This window comes from Linepithema humile, chromosome 2 (assembly GCF_040581485.1).
Source record: "Linepithema humile isolate Giens D197 chromosome 2, Lhum_UNIL_v1.0, whole genome shotgun sequence".
Classification (NCBI taxonomy): domain Eukaryota; kingdom Metazoa; phylum Arthropoda; class Insecta; order Hymenoptera; family Formicidae; genus Linepithema; species Linepithema humile.
The window spans coordinates 33,264,064-33,279,741 of NC_090129.1; the positions used below are offsets into that span (position 1 = coordinate 33,264,064).

The window sequence follows — 15,678 nt, forward strand, 5'->3', positions numbered from 1 at the left end:
TACATTTGAAATGACGGTCCTTTTTAAATGCTAATCACAAATTTATGTAAATTAAAACGGTAATATTGCTAACCAGTGCACGCACGTATCACTTTTAACACAATGTAATACTTCGTTCGCAAAACAAGAAATCAAACTGAGATATCTGGTGAGTCTTTTCTGGCACGGTCGCAAGCCACTGCTGGACAACAATATTTTATTGATATCATACTCCTGCTGAGAATTCGCTGGCATGACTTTTGCATCTACTTCTCGTTCGAAAATTATAGCACAAATAATACGTGCAATTTTTGCCACAGCTGCGTCGCGCGCAATCTGTGCTATATTGCTGGAAATTGCATAGGCACAAAATCGCAAGATAGCAGAAAATTCAAAAACCCCTATATCAATGTGCCCCTATGCAAATTCGTCGGCGTGCATCAATTACTTCCGTCAATGGGGAGGGCATATATGTTCCAGAGGTAAATCACTACTTCCGACCTGGGAGGTCTAAAGTGGCATTTTATGGACATTTCATTCGTTTCAAAATAATTTATATGTGTCACGCTAAAGGTATCGCATGATGTGGTGGAGTATATCGAATGGACAATTGAGGGTGTGCTATGAGAATAATGAGACTGCGCGAACAAAAGCAAGTGTTCTATGTCTCGTGGAAATTCGTCGACCACACTCGGGCATAAGAAGGGGGGGGGGGGGAATACTTGTAACCAACTACATCTGCGCGTATCAACGATCGCAGTTCAGTTGCTAAAAATTGCAACAAATCAGAAAGAAATTAATCGCGATTATCGTAAGGACATTGCACGCTCGCTTTTTGTTCGTGCAGTCTCATTATTCTTATAGTACTTCCGCAATTGTCCATGCGACCTTACGTCGTTATACCTTTATTACTATGTACATATGCCACTTTGACTGAAGTATCTCTGAAATGCTACTTCAGATCTGGCTGGTCAAAAGTAGCAATTTGAAATAAATGTGCTCTTCTCATTGGTGAAAGTAATTGGTCTACGCCGTCGATTTCTGCCATCTCACAATTTCGTACCTAAGCTACAGTTTCCAATAAATTTGCACAGATTGCACGTACCGTATCAACGACAAAAGTTGCAGCTGTCATTCGTATTTTAACTCTTAAGCAGAGAACAAGCAGATACTAAAGTTATGTTAGAGCATTTTGAGCGGGAGTACAGTGTGAACAAAAAATATTTGTACTGGTTAGGCGCGTGGCCGTACCAGAATAAACTGTCAAGCAATTTGATTACGATTTCCTGCTTGGTGTACGAATTGTCTTACTATCCGTTGCAGGTAATGCGCGCGTACATTAACAATATTACACAGTTTTTTAATTGTCAGTTAAAAAGTTTTATTACTCCAAACATAATTAATGTGTAACATCTTTTTTTGGATCGTAATTATAACTGTGATATTTAGATATTAATGTTATACGATTATTGGAATGATCCGGAACTTGTTTTTGAAATTTGCTATCAATTTGTTTCATTAACCGGCTTTATTGTAAAAATGTTCAACCCGATTTGGAACCGCGAAAAGGTAAGCTCACAACACTATTTTCTCGTGTAGACTTTCAATTATAATTTTCATAAAATCTTGTTTCGTATATTATACTAATTTGAATTTATTGCAATAGTTGAAACGTATATGCATCCTCATGAACGATCATTGGAATATATTTACGAGCAAAATGGAAGTTCAAACTCTCAAAGATTCTTCTAATATATCGCGAAAATTAACAGTTGGGTACACCAGTGAGTATGTTATATTACTATAGAAATAATACATTTTTTGTTAAGAAATTATCGACTTAATTACATTATCTGTAAATACATATAATATATAGAAAATATAATAAATTACAGCGTGGATAAGTTTTCTCACAGTGTTTTATTTGATAACTCCGTTAACACCGGTTTTTCTCGATATAATAGACCCGCTTAACGAAACACGTCCGCGATTATTTCCGGTAACTGCAAATTTTAGAATAGATGAGGAGAAGTATTATGCGCAACTTTATGTTTACATTGTTAGTATGATTCTGATTGGCGTGTCCAATGCGATTACTACTGATTGTATATATCTTGTCAGTATCATTCACGCTTGTAGTTTATTTTCAACCATTAGGTACGTATAGATAACACATATGATACTTTAATTTATTCGTGGAATATCTCATTGCAAATCTTATTTCGCAGTCGGCAATTAGAAGAAATAGTAACAAAATTTTCCGTCAAAAAAGATACAAGGAGAATTGAATGTTGCATACAGACGAAGTTGGAATTTGAGAATGAGCAAATGATATACCAAGAATATATTAAATGCTTAAAAAAATATCAGCTTGCTTTAGAGTAAGAAATTTTTCATAATAATTTTTGCGCGATTATTCTGTGTCCAGAAGTAATATATATCTATATTATTATTGTTTTACAGATTTGTCGATATATTGAATTCAGCGTATGAAATGATTTCATTATTTTTATTACTATTATACGGCGCAACTGCAACTTTTATTGCAATACAAGTAAACATTACCCGTTTATTTACAATAAGAAAGAGAGAATAAATATTTCTATTGAAAAAAAATTTATTTTACATGTAGAACATTTAAAAATGTCTTTTCCTTGTTTATACACTATCGATTTATCTTTGAAGTCGAAAACTTTGAAGTGTTAATGCGTTCAAATATAACACACTCCATTAATTCAAATTATTACATTATTACATAAAAATGCAATATATTTAATATAAATACTGAAATACTTTGAACATATTGCAGATATTAAATATATTAGATCGATTCGAAGATGTATTAAGATATATGTTTGAAGTCGTAGCAATGTTGGTTCAACTCATAATCTTATGTTATTCTGGCCAAAAATTAAGAGACGAAAGTCAGAATGTATTTCACCGAGCGTAAGAATAATTTTTATTAATTACATTTCCATGTACATTTATGTGTTCTATTAAACTCAAAATAATTAATATCAATTATCTAACCAAAATAAAAAGCAACCTACAATTTGTGGATAAATTTTTACAAAATTAAATTCTGAAATTTATTAAATGGATTTAACGCTTTTTCTAGATTATAATTAATCTGCCATATTCTTTTATAATGTTTTGCATGATATTAATGAAATCTTTTAGAAATTGAAATATTAAACTCAATTCTGATATATAGACGAATTTACTTACTATTTATATATATTTATTAAAATTCTGTATAAAAAATTATTTAAATTTTTTTCTGAAATAAAGTTTCATGTAAACCGTAAGTTTCAAACTTTTCTTCCAGATATGCTGCCGAATGGTACAATTGCTCTCCGCGATTAAAATCTTTGTTAATTATAACTCTTTACAGAAGTTCTATACCTTGTGGTTTGACAGCTGGCAACATGATGCCGTTGTCAATAGAGACTTATGGTTTTGTAAGTACGCAAATTTATAACTGATTTGTATTGTAAACAAAACAATTTATATACTTGATTACAGGTAGTACGGACGATCTTATCTTATTTCATGACATTTTTATCACTCAAAGAAGCTATTTCTTAGTTAGTAAGTTACTACGTTATATTAATTAGTATATTTTATAAATCAGTTTGTTATAAATACTAGTGATTCGTTACTGTTCGTATTTAGTGTGAAGTTAACCGGTGTTGACCGATGTTATTAAACACAAAAATCATCTTAAAATTAACGCAGCACTTGCGTAATTTAAGTCACAATTGAATTTTACACTTAAAATTTTAAATGCAAAGAAAAAAACGAATAATCAATCATATATTTTTATAAACATAATGTGCGGACACAGAGTTTCTTCTAATTATTCAATTAATTTTGTAACGTTTGAATAACATTTAAACAGTTAAATTATTTTTAGTGGTAAAAAATGTTACACGATGAGTAATAAGTAGTGTCATAAATTTAATTTGATTTTACTGCTTTAATTCTTAAGAGTTTGGAGTCGAAAGATCTTGCTTTTGAGGCTAGTTAAAATAGGAGTTTTAAGGGGATAATAAAAATGTTTTAATTTGTTGTACAAATTAATACAAATTTAGTAATAAATTCTTATTCTCCATTTTATATTTGTCTTTATTCTATTAGCTTCAACCTAGCAGCGCCATGATTTTTTCTTAAATGATACGGTAAATGCAAAATTATTTTTTGTGGTACAAAATAAGTACTAAATAGTTCACTTGGTTGCATTTGATTTTGCTATTGCCAGCTTAAGAGAACTGAGGGCATATATGTTCTAAAGATAAATCGCTATTATCACCTAGGTCTGAAGTGGTTTTTCATGAATATTTCATTCTAAGTGGCATATACAGGATAGTCCACCAAAAATAACATGAAAAAATTTTTTATGCACTCATTTTTTTCGTGAGTGCAACAATGTACAAAATAGTGCAAAAGTTTCACTTTTTTTTATGTAAATATATATATTTTTGCATATGTAGGTTTTTTTGTAAAAAAAATCCTTACAATTTTATGGACTGTACTGTTTATGCGGTGGTAAAGGTATCGCGTGGCAGAATATATCGAATGGACAATTGCGAGAGTGGTAGGAGAATAATGAGTCAGCAGACAAAAAGCAAGTGTCTTATGCCCCATACTTACTGTGATCGCGATTAATTTCTTTTTGATTTGTTGCAATTTTTAGCGCGAGCTGCGATCATTAATACGCACAGGTGAAGTTGTTTTCAAGCGCTTCCTGTATCCAAACGAAGTCGACGAATTTCCATATGTCTCTACGGACGACGTGAAAAAACTTTGATGGAGTTACTGTCAACAAAAACTGTGTTAGCTGTATTTTTTACATTTTCTCTTGTATTCTTATCGAATTTCATCATTTTTCTACGAGTTCTACGGCACAGCTTGCTGTGCACTTATCAGAAATAACAATTTATCATTACATATGAGAGTCAAACTTGCTCGACGAGACAACGCGATTCTCATGTGATAACTCGATATCTTGAAATATACGTGTGTTTAGGAACAAATTTGGCACGGTATTAAAAACAAAACGTTAAATATGGTCGTCTCGAATCATTCACTTTATGTGCCAGAATTGAAAACACGCGGAGATTTTCTGACTGCTTGGGATGGAATCTTTTCGGTGCAATTTGGTGCGTGTGTATGCAAAATCAAATTTGTCAAAAGATAAAAAATGTAAAATAGAAATAACGTGAGAGAAAAACAGATTTTTCTTTAATTACATGTAGGATTGTCACTGACGTAGACAGCCGCGAGAACGAGAGATATATTATTTTCCGATGTCTCAAAGCTATTAAGCAGCCAGCCGGCGAGATTGTGCGGTCTCGAAGACCGCAAAGGTCGTTTATTGGAAGTTATGGATGCGGATTTCGTTGTTTGTGATCCAGACAGCACTGTTAAGGTCAGTTTTATTTACATTGCATAAATCTTGAAAAATATGGAATAATCTTTTTTAGGAGTATATTATAAAAAAATGTCTCGTTTCTTGATCGAGATAGAAAATATATGTCATAAGAATAAAGTAAGTACATACGTCATACATTAAAAATATAAAGAAACGTGGTAAAAATTTAAAAAATTTTTGGAAATATTTAATTTTGCAGTTAACACTGTATCAAGGAAAGACTTTATACAAAACAATTTATTTTCAAAGACGATAAAATCTGCAATAAACATATGAAAAATTTATTGTTGCGCGCAAATATTTTGAAAACAATACAAACCTAGTAAATATTGTTTTATTTTACAACTCGAAAAAACTTCTGATTACAATTGTCAAAGAAATAAAAAGCAGAAAAATTGGAATAATACATTATGCAAAATATTATTACTTAAATATATTCACATAAATGTTATTTTGTGCCATTAAAGTTATATTCTTCCCGTGTTTATCAGAAGCTGTTAAAATACTAAGTCTATACTCAGATAAAGTATTTAATTGATGATTTGCTTTTCTTCTATTTAAAATTTTTAGCATGAAATTTGTCTGTTAAGATACGTAAATGCAATATTGATTTTAAGGTAACTTTATGTTTAAATAACGCCGGTCAACGTTGGTTAATTTCACAGTTTTTTAAATACGAATCAATTCTATCTAACAAGATAGCTTTATAAAATATGCTAATTAATATATCATAGTAACTTGATAACCAGGAAATAATTTTTTGAGTGATAAAAATATTATGAAGTGAGATCTAGCTGTCCTTACTACTTGTAATCAAGTGTCACATTGTAGTTACGATTCAAAAATATATTATATACCAATAATTACATTTGAAATGACGGTCCTTTTTAAATGCTAATCACAAATCTATGTAATTTAAAACGGTAATATTGCTAACCAGTGCACGCACGTATCACTTTTAACACAATGTAATACTTCGTTCGCAAAACAAGAAATCAGACTGAGATATCTGGTGAGTTTTTTCTGGCACGGCCACAGGCCATCGCTGGACAACAATATTTTATTGATTTCATACTCCTGCTGAGAATTCGCTAGCATAACTTTCGCATCTACTTCTCGTTCGAGAATTATAACACAAGTAATACGTGCAATTTTTGCAATAGCTGCGTCACGCCCAATCTAAGCTATTTTGCTGGAAATTGCATAGGCACGAAATTGCAAGATAGCAGAAAATTCAGAAATCCCTATAGCAATGTGCCCCTATGCAAATTCGTCGGCGTGCACCTGTTACTTCCGTCAATGAGGAGGGCATATATGTATGTTCCAGAAGTAAATCACTACTTCCGACCTGGGAGGTCTGAAGTGGCATTTTATGGACATTTCATTCATAGCAAAGTAGTTTATCGTGTCGTCATAGGATATATCGAATGGACGATTGAGAGGGTATTATGAGAATAATGAGACTGCACGAACAAGAAGCAAGCGTTCAATTTTCCGTGAAAATTTGTCGTCTTCGCTCGCGCAAAAGTATGGGCACTTGAAACCAACTACACCTGCGCCTATCATCACCAGTTCTTGCAAAAAATTGCAACAAATCGGAAAGAAATTTATCGGAATCACTGTAAGAAAATGACATGAAACGCTTGCTTTTTGTTCGTGCGGTCTTATTATTCTTATAGTACTTCCTCAATTGTCCATCCGACCCTACGTCGTTATATCTTTATTACTATGTATATATGCCACTTTGACTGAAGTATCTCTGAAATGCTACTTCAGATCTGGCTGGTCAAAAGTAGCAATTTGCGTTTGAAATAAATATGCTCTTTTTATTGGTGAAAGTAATTGGTCTACGCCGACGATTTCTGCCACCTCACAATTTCGTACCTAAGCTACAGTTTCCAATAAAATAGCACAGATTGCACGTACCGTATCAACGACAAAAGTTGCAGCTGTCATTTGTATTTTAACTTTTAAGCAGAGAACCAGCAGATGCTAAAGTCATGCTAGAGCATTTTGAGCGGGAGTACAGTGTGAGCAAAAAATATTTGTACTGGTTAGGCGCGTGGCCGTACCAGAGTAAACTGTCAAGCAATTTGATTACGATTTTCAGCTTGGTGTACGAAATATCTTACTGTCCGTTGCAGGTAATGTGCGCGTACACTAACAATATTACATAGTTTTTTAATTGTCAGTTAAAAAGTTTTATTACTCCAAACATAATTATTGATGTGTAACGTTTTTTTTTTTGATTGTAATTATAATTGTGATATTTAGATAATAATGTTATACGATTATTGGAATGATCCGGAACTTGTTTTTGAACTTTGTTATCAATTTGTTGGAGTAATCTCTTTCATTGTAAAAATATTCAACACGATATGGAACCGCGAAAAGGTAAGCTCACAACAGTACTATTTTCTCATGCAGACTTTCAATTATAATTTTCATAAAATCTTGTTTCTTATATTATACTAATTTGTATTTGTTGCAATAGTTGAAACGTATATGCATCCTCATGAACGATCATTGGAATATATTTACGAGCAAATTGGAAGTTCAAAGTCTCAAAGATTCTTCTAATACATCGCGAAAATTGACAATTTATTATTCCAGTGAGTATGTTATATTACTATAAAAACAATACATTTTTTGTTAAGAAATTGTCGGCTTAAATATATTATCTGTAAATACATATAATATATAGAAATAAAATATATAGAAAATATAATAAAATTACAGCGTATATAACTGTTTCCACAACGTTTTATATGATAGCTCCGTTAACACCGGTTTTTCTCGATATAATACAACCGCTTAACGAAACACGTCCGCGATTATTCCCGGTAACTGCAAAATTCAGAATAGATGAGGAGAAGTATTATACGCAACTTTATTGTTGCATTGTCGGTATGTGTTCGATTGGCGTTATCAATTTGATTGCTAGTGATAGTACGTATTTTGTCAGTATCATTCACGCTTGTAGTTTATTTTCAACCATTAGGTACGTATAGATAACACATATGATACTTTAATTTATTCGTGGAATATCTCATTGCAAATCTTATTTCACAGTCGGCAATTAGAAGAGATAATAACAAAATTGCCCGTCAACGAAGATACAAGGAGAATTGAATGTTGCATACAGACAAAGTTAGAATTTGAGAATGAGCAAATGATATACCATGAATACATTAAATGCTTAAAAAAGTATCAGCTTGCTTTAGAGTAAGAAGTTTTTCATAATAAATTTTGTACGATTATTCTGTGTCCAGAAGTAATATATATCTATATTATTATTGTTTCACAGATTTGTCAATTTGTTGAATTCAACATATGATATGCTTTCTTTATTTTTATTACTATTATACGGCGCAACTGCAACTTTTGTTGGAATACAAGTAAACATTACTCGTTTATTTACAATAAGAAAAAGAAAATAAATATTTCTATAAAAAAAAATTTATTTTACATGTAGAACATTTCAAATTGTCCACGTTTCCTTGTTTATATGCTATTGATTTATCTTTGAAGTTGAAGACTTTGAAATCTTAATGCGTTCAAATACAACACACTTCGTTAATTCAAATTATTACATTATTACACAAATATGCAATATATTTTATATAAATGCTGAAATACTTTGAACATATTGCAGATATTAAATATATTAGATCGATTCGAAGATGTAATAAGATATTTGTCGGAAATCGTAATCATGTTAATTCAACTCATAATCTTATGTTATTCTGGCCAAAAATTAAGAGACGAAAGTCAGAATGTGTTCCACCGAGCGTAAGAATAATTTTTATTAATTACATTTGCATGTACATTTATGTGTTCTATTAAATTCAAAATAATTAATATCAATTATCTAATCAAAATAAAAAGCAACCTACAAATTGTGTATAAATTTCTACAAAATTAAATTCTGAAATTTATTAAATGGATTTAAAGCTTTTTCCTGACAGATTATAATTAATGTGCCATAATCTTTTGTAATATTTTGCATGATATTAATGAAATCTTTTAGAAATTGAAAACATTAAACTCAATTCTGATATATAGACGAATTTACCTACTATTTATATATATGTATTAAAATTCTTTATAAGAAATTATTTAAATTTTTTTTTAAAGTAAAATTTTATGTAAACCGTAAGTTTCAAACTTTTCTTCCAGATATGCTGCCGAATGGTACAATTGCTCTCCGCGATTAAAATCTTTGTTAATTGTAACTCTTTATAGAAGTTCTGTACCCTGTGGCTTGACAGCTGGCAGCATGATTCCGTTGTCAATGGTGACTTATGGTTTTGTAAGTACGCGAATTTTGTACTGATTTCTATTGTAAACAAAACAATTTATATACTTGATTACAGGTAGTACGGACGATCTTATCTTATTTCATGACATTTTTATCACTCAAAGAAGCTATTTCGTAGTTAGTAAGTTACTACGTTATATTAATTAGTATATTTTATAAATCAGTTTTATTAAATACTAGTGATTCGTTACTGTTTGTATTTAGTGTGAAGTTAACCGGCGTTGACTGATGTTATTAAATACAAAAATCATCTTAAAATTAACGCAGCACTTGCGTAATTTAAGTCACAATCGAATTTCACGCTTAAAATTTTAAATGCAAAGAAAAAAAAACGAATAATTAATCATATATTTTTATAAACATAATGTGCGGACACAGAGTTTCTTCTAATTATTCGATTAATTTTGTAACGTTTAAATAACATTTAAACAGTTAAATTATTTCTAGAAAATGCTACACGATGAGTGATAAGTAGTGCCATAAATTTAATTTGATTTTACTTTAATTCTTAAGAGTTCGGAGACGAAAAATTACTTTATATGAGTGTATAGAAAATATGTGTGTTATATTTTAACTACAAAATAAACAATACATTGAATGACACATAATGTTTTTTTGCGTTTATTAAAGCAGGTGTTCGAAATACTGCCTTCTATTACGCAAGCATAATTCTGCGCTTTATTTGCTTGTTGTAACTTGTCTTTTTTATTGCTAGTTGAATACTGTCGTCTTTTAAGCGAGGCATGGATTTACTAAATTATAGCGAGTACAAAAAAAGACATTCTTTTATGAAGTTTTTGCTCAGAGTACGTTTTTTAGATTGTTTACGTTGAGTGCGTAATGTTGTGATCTATTTGTTTGCCGCATTTGTACTCTGTTCATACTTGCTGTGTCGTTATCAGTGAAAACGCTATTGAAGGTCATACAAATTCTACTATGTAATACGTCACACAGAGGAAAAATATTATTGAAGGAGTTTTACGCTTTCTGTACGCATAAAATGCAATATTTACTAAACTATAGCGAATATCAAAAAAGTTTATTTACATTATTTATTCTACTCAAACTCCTCTTTCATCTCCTAGTTGGTTGACCTGACTTTTCGAATTACCCTGTATATGTTCTAAAGATAAATCACTATTATCGACCAGGTCTGAAGTGGTTTTTATGAATATTTTATTCTAATTGGCATATACAGGGTGATCCACGAAAAATAACATGAAAATTTTTTCTGTGGACTCGTTTTTTTTTCGTGGGTGCAGCAATGTACCAAAAAAGTGCAAAAGTTTAACATTTGTTTACGTAAATATATATTTTTTCGCATATGTAGGTTCTTTAGAAAAAAAAATTCTTACAATTTTGTGGACTCCACTGTGTGTGTGTGTGTGTCTATGCGGTGGTAAAGGTATCGCGTGGCAGAATATATCGAATGGACAATTGCGAGAGTGGTATGAGAATAATGAGTCTGCGGACAAAAAGCAAGTGTCTTATGTCCCATACTTACTGTGATCGCGATTAATTTCTTTCTGATTTGTTGCAATTTTTAGCGCGAGCTGCGATCATTAATACGCACAAGTGAAGTTGTTTTCAAGTGCTTCCTGTATCCAAACGAAGTCGACGAATTTCCATATGTCTCTACGGACGACGTGAAAAAACTTTGATGGAGTTACTGTCAACAAAAACTGTGTTAGCTGTACTTGTTACATTTTCTCTTGTATTCTTATCGAATTTCATCATATTTCTACGAGTTCTACGGCACAGCTTGCTGTGCACTTATCAGAAATAACAATTTATCATTACATACACTCAAAAAAATATTTCGCTGATGTAGTTAGATTTCTAGATATCGCAACAAGAATGTATCGCTATTTTTCGTATCTGTGAAAACATTGTTTGTCACATACAGAATTTATAACAGTAATGTTCTAGCAATAGCTTCTGAAAAATTTAGGTACCATTGCTAAATATTATTCATTGCATGATCTAACACGTGATTGATCTTATATAGATAGGCGCTTTAGAGAAACTTTCTTTTTAAAGTTCACAAACAATACAGATATATATTCTGTTTCTGTCATCTAAACTGATTAAGTAATTACATATGCAATATCACAACAGTTGCTAATCATTTATCTGTTTTAGTTAATTTTTTACACCTAGAAAATTTTAGCTATTATTGCAAGATCATTTTTTTGAGTGTATGAGAGTCAAACTTGCTCGACGAGACAACGCGATTCTCATGTGATAACTCGATATCTTGAAATATACATACGTGTGTTTAGGAACAATTGTGGCACGGTATTAAAAACAAAATTGAATATGGTCGTCTTGGATCATTCACTTTATGTGCCAGAATTGAAAACACGCGGAGATTTTTTGACTGCTTGGGATGGAATCTCTTCGATGCAATTTGGTGCGTGTGTATGCAAAATCAAATTTGTCAAAAGATAAAAAATGTAAAATAGAAATAACGTGAGAGAAAAACAGATTTTTCTTTAATTACATGTAGGATTGTCGCTGACGTGGACAGCCGCGAGAACGAGAGATATATCATTTTCCGATGTCTCGAAGCTATTCAATAGCCAGCCGGCGAGATTGTGCGGTCTCGAATACCGCAAAGGTCGTTTATTGGAAGGTATGGATGCGGATTTCGTTGTTTGTAATCCAGACAGCACTGTTAAGGTCAGTTTTATTTACATTGCATAAATCTTGAACAATATGGAATAATCTTCTTTAGGAGTATATCATAAAAAATGTTTCGTTTCTTGATCGAGATAGAAAATATATATCATAAGAATAAAGTAAGTAAATACGTCATACATTAAAAATATAAAGAAACGTGGTAAAAATTAAAAAAAATTTTTGGAAATATTTAATTTTGCAGTTAACACTGTATCAAGGAAAGACTTTATATAAAACAATTTATTTTCAAAGACGAAAAAATCTACGATAAATTTATGGGAAAATTATTGTTGAGTGCAAAAATTTTGCAAACAATACAAATATAATACAATACAAATGTAAATGTTGTTTTATTTTACAACTCGAAAATCTTCTGATAACAATTGTCAAAGAAATGGAAAACAGAAAATTGGAATAATACATTATGCAAAATATTATTACTTAAATATATTCACATAAATGTTATTTTGTGCCATTAAAGTTATATTCTTTCCGTGTTTACCAGAAGCTGTTAAAATACAAAGTCAATACTCAGGTAAAGTATATTTGATTGATCATTTAATTTCCTTCTATTTAAAATTTTTAGCGTGAAATTTGACTGTTAAGGTACGCAAGTGCAGTATTGATTTTAAGGTGACTTTTATGTTTCAATAACGACGATCAGCGGTTAATTTCATACTTTTGTGATACGAACCATTACTATCTAATAAGATAGCTTTATAAAATATACTTAATATAACATAATCCCTGGTAACCAGGAAATAACTACATTTTGAGTGATAAGAATGTCATGAAGTAAGATCCAGCCGTCCGTACTACCTGTAATCAAGTATATAAATTGTTTTGCATACCATATCAGTTACAAATTCGCGTACTTACAAAACCATAAGTCTCTATTGACAACGAAATCATGTTGCCTGCTGTCAAACTACACGGTGCAACACTTCTATAAAGAGTGACAATTAACAAAGATTTTAGTCTCGGTGAGCATTTGTACCATTCCGCAGCATAACTGGAAGAATGAGTTTCAAACTTAGGGTTTACATGAAATTTTACTTTAGAAAAAAATTTAAATAATTTTTTATACAGAATTTTAATACATATATATAAATAGTAAGTAAATTCGTCTATATACCAGAATTGAGTTTAATATTTGTCAATTACTAAAAGATTTTATTATCATGCAAAACATTATACAAAAAGAATATGACACATTAATTATCATTCTGTCACGAAGAAACTTTAAATTCGTTTAACAAATTTTGGAATTTAATTTTGTAGATACTTATGTACAGATCGTTGGTTGCTTTTTAATTATTTTGGTTAATAGTAGTTTACAATACATAAATATGCAAAAGTAATTGATAGAAAATTATTCTTACGCTCGGTAGAATACATTCTGACTTTCGTCTCTTAACTTTTGGCCAGAATAACACAACATCAAGAGTTGTATTAAGATACCTATCGCCACGAAAGTGTATCTCATAACTTCTCGCACTCGATCTAATACATTTATGATCTACAATACGTTCAAAGTATTTACGACTTTATATTATTAAATATATTGCATTTTTGTTTAATGATGTAATAATTTGGATTAATAGAGTGTGTTATATTTAAATGCATTAAGCTTCCAAAGTCTTGGACTTGAAAGATAAATCGGTAGCACAAGGAAAAGTGGATAATTTAAAATGTTCTACATGTAAAATAAATTTTTTTTTTTTTATATAAATATCTATTTTCTCTTTCTGTATGATGAATGAAAGGGTTATGATTAATTATGATAAATAAACACTTACTATTATTCCAATAAAAGTTACAACTGCGCCGTTCAATAGTAATGTAATTAATGAAATAATTTTATACGCTGAATTCAGCATATCGACAAATCTATGAAACAATAATAATACAGATTTACATATATTATATTTTATATTTGTGATTATATTAATACACAGAATATTTGCGCAAAAATTATTTAGAAAAACTTCTCACTCTAAAGCAAGCTGATACTTTTTTAAGCATATAATGTATCTCTGGTATATTATTTGCTCATTCTCAAATTCTAACTTCGTCTTCATGCGGCAACCGAATTTCCTAATATTTTTATTGGCATGCAGTTTTTTTATTACCTCTTCGAATTGTTGACTGTGAAATAAGATTTGCAATGAGATATTTCACGAAGTGATTAAATTATCGTATGTATTATATATACATACCTAATAATTGAGAATAAACTGCAAGCGTGAATGATACAGATAAGAAACGTTGAATTACTAGCAGCCAAACCGAGAATGCTGAACACAATCATACTGACAATGTAGCAGTAAAGCTGTGTGTAATATTTCTCATCGTCTATTCTAAATTTTGCAGTCAATGGGAATAATCGCGATCGCGATTCGTTAAGTGGATGTATCATATCGAGGAAAACTGGTGTTAATGGAGCTAATATAAATATTATTGTCATGCTATATATCATCACTGTAATTTAATGTATTTTTATATATTTACGGATTATGTAAGTAAGTCAATATTTAAAAAAAAAAAAAAAAAACTGTATAAAGTTTCTTTATATAGTATACTTACCGGTGTAAGCAAATGTTAATTTTCGCGTGATATTAGAGTAATCTTTGAGAGTTTGAACTTCCAATTTACTAGTAAATATATTCCAATGATTGTCTATGGCTTTGTACATACGTTTGATCTGATTATTGCAACAAATACAAAAACAATTTAGTACAACGTAAAGATAGGTAGAATAGATTTTATTGAAATTATAATCGGAAGTTTCTCGAGAAAATAGTGCTCTTTCGTAAACTTACCTTTTCACGCTGCCAAAACACGTTGAATATTTGTCCGATTATGGCGCTTGTCGCGACACATTGATAGCAAACTTCGAAAACAATATCCATATCTTCCCAATAATCGAACAGCGTTAATATCTAAGAAATATCACAACAGTAATTACGAGTAAGAAAAATAATATATACCAATAATCACGTTTGAAATAACAGTTCTTTTTAAATGCTAATCTCAAAGCTGTGCAAATTGAAATAGTAATATTGCTTATCGGTGTACGCACGCATTACCTCCAACAGAACGTAAGATACTTCGCTCGCAAAACAAGGAATCAGAATCAGGTATCTTATGAGCTTATTCTGATACGGCCACAGGCCAATGCTGGACAACAATATCTTATTGATGTTATACTCGCGCTGAAAATTTGCCAGCATGACTCTTGCATCTATTCCCTGTTCAAGAG

General features: G+C 30.8%; 3 protein-coding genes across 4 annotated transcripts; 2 read left to right on the forward strand and 1 right to left on the reverse strand.

Annotated features, from left to right (window-relative positions):
* The first annotated feature begins 492 nt into the window (after positions 1-492).
* Positions 493-3,858, forward strand: LOC105674860 (odorant receptor 63a-like). The gene is made up of 9 exons (XM_012371479.2): positions 493-1,302; positions 1,429-1,548; positions 1,646-1,763; positions 1,875-2,136; positions 2,208-2,360; positions 2,443-2,533; positions 2,789-2,925; positions 3,308-3,440; positions 3,505-3,858. The coding sequence occupies exons 1-9, from the start codon at positions 1,159-1,161 to the stop codon at positions 3,565-3,567; spliced, it is 1,221 nt and encodes a 406-aa protein (XP_012226902.2). The 5' UTR covers positions 493-1,158; the 3' UTR covers positions 3,568-3,858.
* A 1,812-nt stretch (positions 3,859-5,670) lies between these two features.
* On the forward strand, positions 5,671-11,849 carry LOC136997992 (odorant receptor 63a-like). Its single transcript, XM_067349723.1, has 10 exons — positions 5,671-7,557; positions 7,688-7,807; positions 7,908-8,025; positions 8,153-8,414; positions 8,486-8,638; positions 8,721-8,811; positions 9,069-9,205; positions 9,593-9,725; positions 9,790-9,855; positions 10,450-11,849. The coding sequence occupies exons 1-9, from the start codon at positions 7,414-7,416 to the stop codon at positions 9,850-9,852; spliced, it is 1,221 nt and encodes a 406-aa protein (XP_067205824.1). The 5' UTR covers positions 5,671-7,413; the 3' UTR covers positions 9,853-9,855; positions 10,450-11,849.
* A 976-nt stretch (positions 11,850-12,825) lies between these two features.
* LOC105674861 (odorant receptor 63a-like) lies at positions 12,826-15,649 on the reverse strand. 2 transcript variants are annotated; one of them, XM_067349725.1, is made up of 9 exons: positions 15,506-15,649; positions 15,239-15,358; positions 15,003-15,120; positions 14,636-14,861; positions 14,412-14,564; positions 14,216-14,306; positions 13,799-13,935; positions 13,296-13,428; positions 12,826-13,235 (listed from the first exon to the last, which is right to left on the reverse strand). In XM_067349725.1, the coding sequence occupies exons 1-9, from the start codon at positions 15,647-15,649 to the stop codon at positions 13,182-13,184; spliced, it is 1,176 nt and encodes a 391-aa protein (XP_067205826.1). In that variant the 3' UTR covers positions 12,826-13,181. The 2 variants fall into 2 exon arrangements, with proteins under 2 accessions (XP_067205826.1, XP_012226904.2); XM_012371481.2 differs by having other exon boundaries at positions 14,636-14,897.
* Positions 15,650-15,678: the final 29 nt, after the last annotated feature.

Bases quoted from the DNA above. Each gene is read 5' to 3' on its own strand.
- LOC105674860 (XM_012371479.2), top strand. From the start codon at position 1,159: ATGTTAGAGCATTTTGAGCGGGAGTACAGTGTGAACAAAAAATATTTG. The intron at 1,303-1,428 runs GTAATGCGCGCG...TGTGATATTTAG, and splicing joins TGTCTTACTATCCGTTGCAG to ATATTAATGTTATACGATTA. The intron at 2,926-3,307 runs GTAAGAATAATT...CTTTTCTTCCAG, and splicing joins CAGAATGTATTTCACCGAGC to ATATGCTGCCGAATGGTACA.
- LOC136997992 (XM_067349723.1), top strand. From the start codon at position 7,414: ATGCTAGAGCATTTTGAGCGGGAGTACAGTGTGAGCAAAAAATATTTG. The intron at 8,415-8,485 runs GTACGTATAGAT...CTTATTTCACAG, and splicing joins AGTTTATTTTCAACCATTAG to TCGGCAATTAGAAGAGATAA. The intron at 8,639-8,720 runs GTAAGAAGTTTT...ATTGTTTCACAG, and splicing joins AAGTATCAGCTTGCTTTAGA to ATTTGTCAATTTGTTGAATT.
- LOC105674861 (XM_012371481.2), bottom strand. From the start codon at position 15,649: ATGCTGGCAAATTTTCAGCGCGAGTATAACATCAATAAGATATTGTTG. The intron at 15,359-15,505 runs GTAATGCGTGCG...GATATTTCTTAG, and splicing joins TATCTTACGTTCTGTTGGAG to ATATTAACGCTGTTCGATTA. The intron at 13,936-14,215 runs GTAAGTGTTTAT...AACGTATTGTAG, and splicing joins TAACTTTTATTGGAATAATA to ATCATAAATGTATTAGATCG.